This window comes from Phoenix dactylifera, chromosome 15 (genome assembly GCF_051530095.1).
Source record: "Phoenix dactylifera cultivar Ajwa chromosome 15, Ajwa_hap1_PhDact_Kaust_v1.1, whole genome shotgun sequence".
NCBI lineage: Eukaryota > Viridiplantae > Streptophyta > Magnoliopsida > Arecales > Arecaceae > Phoenix > Phoenix dactylifera.
The window spans coordinates 15,731,826-15,737,172 of NC_143204.1; the positions used below are offsets into that span (position 1 = coordinate 15,731,826).

General features: G+C 40.0%; 1 protein-coding gene across 1 annotated transcript; it reads right to left on the reverse strand.

Moving 5' to 3' along the window:
• Positions 1-2,177: 2,177 nt before the first annotated feature.
• LOC103707398 (PPR containing protein (DUF179)) lies at positions 2,178-4,350 on the reverse strand. Its single transcript, XM_008791865.6, has 2 exons — positions 4,131-4,350; positions 2,178-3,146 (listed from the first exon to the last, which is right to left on the reverse strand). Exons 1-2 carry the CDS (start codon positions 4,279-4,281, stop codon positions 2,413-2,415), a joined length of 885 nt encoding a protein of 294 aa, XP_008790087.4. The 5' UTR covers positions 4,282-4,350; the 3' UTR covers positions 2,178-2,412.
• Positions 4,351-5,347: the final 997 nt, after the last annotated feature.

Below are 5,347 nucleotides of genomic sequence, written 5' to 3' on the forward strand. Positions count from 1 at the left end.
TAAGGTTGGTTTGTGGTATTTATTGTGTCTCACTTGCATTAAATTGGTGTTCCTCGAGCTTCAAATGCTCTCTCTGTTAATGCCAGTTGCTACAAGGCTACATCACTGGTTGTATGAAATTCCTAAGCAATGCAATTCGAAAGTAATTGGCATTTAACCAACGTTTAGATTATACATTGAAAGGTGAAGAAGGAGTACACTGCGATTACATAACTCTTAAGTATCATGAGGATGCATTCAAATATGTGGTCCCTTTCTTCCCTTTAAGCCATCATCCAGGCTCACAAGTCACAAGTTTGCCTTAAATGCTGTCATTTTCCACGCACCAACTGCCTTCAAGATCTCCAAATGTCTCATGTATTTAACTTCCAAGAGTGATATTCTATGCTTGTCACTGTTGCATGCAATGCTTCAATTGAAAGCATTAGGTTTATTCATGAGAACTATACCAAATCAAACATGCTGCTAATACTATGATCTGTGGCCGCATAACAACCCTTCGCCATACTCTTTCAAATAGACTATCCATTTCAAGACATTCAGCCTCTTTGCTGATCTTAAGGTCTCAAGTCCAATCTAGAACTACCATGCAATCATCAAACAAGAAAATTAATTAGAAAAAAAAAATCAGCAAACAGAGGCTCAAATTATATAAAAAGGAATGGTGATGACTCTTTCCTAATGTCCCATTCATGACTTGATACCACTCTAGATCTGTTGTCAGAGTTTGGACCATATGTCTTGTTCTTCCTCAACATTTAGGAGACAGAGGACGGTCTAGCTAGATATTCTTCTTTTCCTTTTTCTATTAGGGAGTGTGTTCTTCATAGATGGTTATTTCCATTACAAAACAACCATTTATTCTCCTAGACTTTTTAATGTACCTAAAATACTGTTGCAACATCAAAGTTCATGGTATAAGTTTTTCTTTTCCTAAGAAACCTTAGACTGCGTAATTTATATGCTGAGATTTGGAGTAACTGCATAAGTTTGAACTAAGTGAAATAATATATGAATCATGGACCACATGCAAATGGTCAGAAATGTGTGCAAGGGCCCTTGTTCCAAAGTATGGAATAAGTTCCCTTTACTGTAGTAGGCATCCAGGTTTGCTTTCAAGGTCATCAAATCTACTACATTCTTACTATTCAAACCATTGGTAGAAAGGAAACAGCACAGTTCTATGTTTGGAATTTTGGTTTAAAGATAGATGGCTTGTGATGCCTGATTGGTTTCCCTCAGTTTCCAGGATTCTTCTGTTGGAAACATTTTCTTTTGCCTGGGAGTCAAGTGGCATACTTTTTGTTATTATCTTCACTGGGTTTTTTTTTTTTTTTTGCCATACTTTTAACATTCCAAAATTTTCAAATTTAATTCAATCTTTTCCTAAAGTTGGCCACAAGTGAAAATTTTCAAAAGTTGGATCATACTTTTCATCCTCCAATGGGATATCACATTGTGCATTCGTCTCCTTAAACACAAGCCTTGGATTCCAAGTAGAAGTTTGGAACCTTGAGTGGCTTGAAGAAGAGCTATTATTCACAAACAGCAATTATGATATCCAACTCTTGCTAGATCCATAAGCAATGAGAGGAATGCATGTCAATCTTCCTCACCATATTCCCCCAAAATTTTTCTGGATCCATGCCCAGCTTAAGTATAAATCAAGTCACAATTCCTTGGTTTGGATTTCAAAATATGGGTCAGGTTGAAGTTGTCCGGTACAGTCAAATCCAGTTCAACATAGATAGAAGCCCTAATCTTCCAAGAAGAAGAACAAGGAGTTCATACACCGATCGTTTTGATTATAAATGAAAGAAAAAAACTTTTTTTGATAACAATGATAACATGCATGTCAAGAAAGATGCATGAGTATCAGCTGAATTTGGTGACTCTATCATCTTTTTTTCAGAGAAAATTAATTCCCCAACCCTTGTTTGACTGTCCTTTAACTATTACAGCCCCACCATGTTTCATTGTAATCTAGGCTAGATTAACCTTACACACATTGAGCCTAGTACATGCAAACATTTTTAGACGCCGGTGAAAAAGCTAAAAATTCAACTACCGTCGAAACGAGGGACTGGTTGTTGAATTTTTTATCAACATGCCCTAATCATTAAGTGGTTGGCAAACCATGATCGAAGTTAGGTTGCCCTTCTCATGAACTCAGATCATTGGCCATAGATACCTGACAAACTAGATTTATTAATTGGCGGTCAATCATGGGAATCCAATAATAACCAAATGAAAAGAATGCATGAACTACATCCAGTGAGATGGTCAAGAGTCTCACTTGACCTCATGGTAGGTAAGCAGATAAATACACCAGGGCCCCTTCGTTTCAAGAATCACTTGCAAGACGCTTAAATGCTAAGAGCTACTCTTCTCTCTTCCTTCTTTTTACTAGGGTCACCACACCTTCCTTTCCCCAACAAGGCCCAAGACATCCTCCCACAGCCCAACACTTTCAACACTGGCCAGCCCAATAACCTTTGGGCTGCAAGCCACTGCCATCCAAAATCCAGCTCTTATTTCTTCCTTCAACTGCTCCTTCTCCCACCCACAGTACCCATCAAAGAACCTGAAGTCACCCACCCCAACTGCATTCCTCTTGACCATCTCAGCAGCACAGCCTACACTCTCCCTAGTCCCATAGTACAGCCCCTCCATCACTTCCTCAAACACCCCACTCCTCCCCACCCCATCATCGCCACCTTGGGGGCCCACCAAGAAAAGGCTCTCCTCCAATGGCCCGCCGAAGAACAAGGGCCGGTCCGAGAACATCCCGTCGATGTCCAACTTTGTCCACTGGGTCTCCTTGATGGACATAAGAGATGGCCGGTTCAGTATGACGCCAGTCGGCCCCAATGGGCCGGTCGAGAGAAGCAGGATGACTGTCCGTTCAAAGATGTGAACGCCGTCGAGCTTCTCGGTGGCGAGGAGGAGGCACCCCTTCTCAGGCTCATGGAGGGGGTGAGCCCATCTATCGCTTAGCGTCTGAGGTGATGGGCTTTGATCCATAGAATCTGAATAAAGTGATGCATGTTCACCAGCAACTAGTCTTGCTCGGAAAGATCGCCAGTCTGATTTGAGTAATGGCTCGACATTCTCGTCGTCCGGCAATTGTGGTCGCAGGCTGCAACCTGTGAGTTTGCAGTTACCTACATAGGTTAGAATCTTAAATAAAAGAAGAGGAAATACTACTTACTATCCTCAAGACCAAGCATGGGCTTTAGACTCACACCAACCATGTATGAGTGCAACCAATAAAGTCAAAAAAAATAAATGACGGAGTGGGTAAAGAAACAACTCCTGATCCTCCCAAAAAAACTCTTTCGAACGATACGCAGCATAGGAGGCGACCTAGTCCATCACATTGTTCGCCTCTCGATAGCCATGAGAAAGTCCGGAAGGAGCTAAACTCTCTCGTGAGCCCGCGTATATCCACACCTGAGACTTAATTAGTCTGGAAACCCAATGAATTGATGCAACTTATTTTATAAGTAACTGTGGGCACTTCCCTATCAATTATTCAAAAGAAAGTCAATAAACTGTGTTTTAATCCATTTCGAGGATTGTCCGAGTTCATATTAATTATTGGCATCGACCTACTCCTATAGAACATGCTTCATTTGATCCAATCTAAATTCACCATTATTAAAAGAAAAACCATTTGACTATATTTTAATCCATCAAGGATCGCCTTTTGATAAGAGGTAATAACTATTGATTACTGATAATGCTCAAATTTTCATACTCTTGTCGAGTCTGATTATAGACTATTCTGGAGATATTAACTACACTGGACAAGATGGTTTATTTATTAATGCAAATGCAGCCGCTTGTGCAAACTAATCCTGAATACAGGTAGGTTTAAGAAGGGTTTAAGAGCATAAATATAATGATTTCATGGAGAAGATAGGAAGCAAGAGCAGCTAAGCTCTTAAACAAAAGCTTAACCGTTACTCCCAAGAAAAATGGAGGTTAAAAACATAATTATAAATTTGTAAAAAAAAAAATATCAAGCTGCCTTTTCTATTAGGTCAAAACAAGTGAACAAGATGCCATAAATTAACATTCCATCAGAACTTTTTCCTTCCTAGCAAGATGGTGATTTGAGCACTCACAGGTTATGACAGAAGAATGGCCTCCACCAGTTCCATGGAGCCGTTGGCTGGACCTTTTCTTATGGAAGATGGGTAGTTTGGGCTTGAGGGATGGAGCCAGGTCTAGGGTTTTGTTGAAGGATTTAGAGGTGAGGAAACAGGATGCCTCCATTGTTGCTAGGAGATGAACTCTTTGATCCAGGTTTGTGTGGCCAAGGATGGAGAAGGATAGAGAGCTATAGATTTATATATGGACACAGTCATTGAAGCTATACCACAAGAATTTGAGTCCAATCCAACTTGGATATACTTCACTTTTGGCTTTCTGACATGGACCAATGGCCAATGGGCATACCAGAGCTGTCAACAATGTAAAGTTCCACGTTGGTGAAGCATATTTGTGGCTATCAGACCTTGGGGCTATGCGATTGCCCTCTAGTTTTCTGGATTTGGCTCATTTGTTGCGCCCCTTGTCAATGATGACATGGAATCAAGGCAGCCACCAAATATGGATGGTTGATCTTCCAATTGCTTCAATCGCCACTTAATATGGAACATCCAAATGGCAGGACAATTTGCATAAGTTATATCCAATTATTGGAAAGAAAATCTAAATAACGACCTCTCTACCGCACCTGTCTCTTCAGACATAAACTATAGGGTAGTACTTTTGGAAAGATAGAAAAACACCGTGTGAACATCTAAAGTTACGAATGTCCTCCATCTTTTTTTAAGAAAAAGTCTTTCATTTCCGTCAAATAACCTAGCCTCCGTTGGTTCTTCCACCGTCTAGGCTCCCTTTCCTCCCTATGCTCCCCCGCTTGCGGCATTTTTGCTGGACAGTCTTTGCCAATAGTGTCATCCTCCCCGCATGCCATTTGATCCACCTCTTGCCGATGATAGTTGGCATCCACTATTAAATATTATTGGAGAATGATGCACACATTGCTCTTTATTGATATCTTACATATTTACAAAGAGACTAATAGAACTGCTGAGACTAATAGAACTGCTGACTGAATAGAATCTTGCATAATGGGACCAACATTATGGTTTCTTCAGCTGATTTTCTGTTTAATTTTTAAATATTTTATTTTCTGATTCCTAAGGATGTATTTATTCACGTTTAGTATATTGTAATGCATCCGATTAAAAAAGAAGAAGAAAAAAAAAAGAACATGCTCATTAGATGATAGAGATCATCTGATTGGTACAGGTACATGCAAGGTAGACTCGCA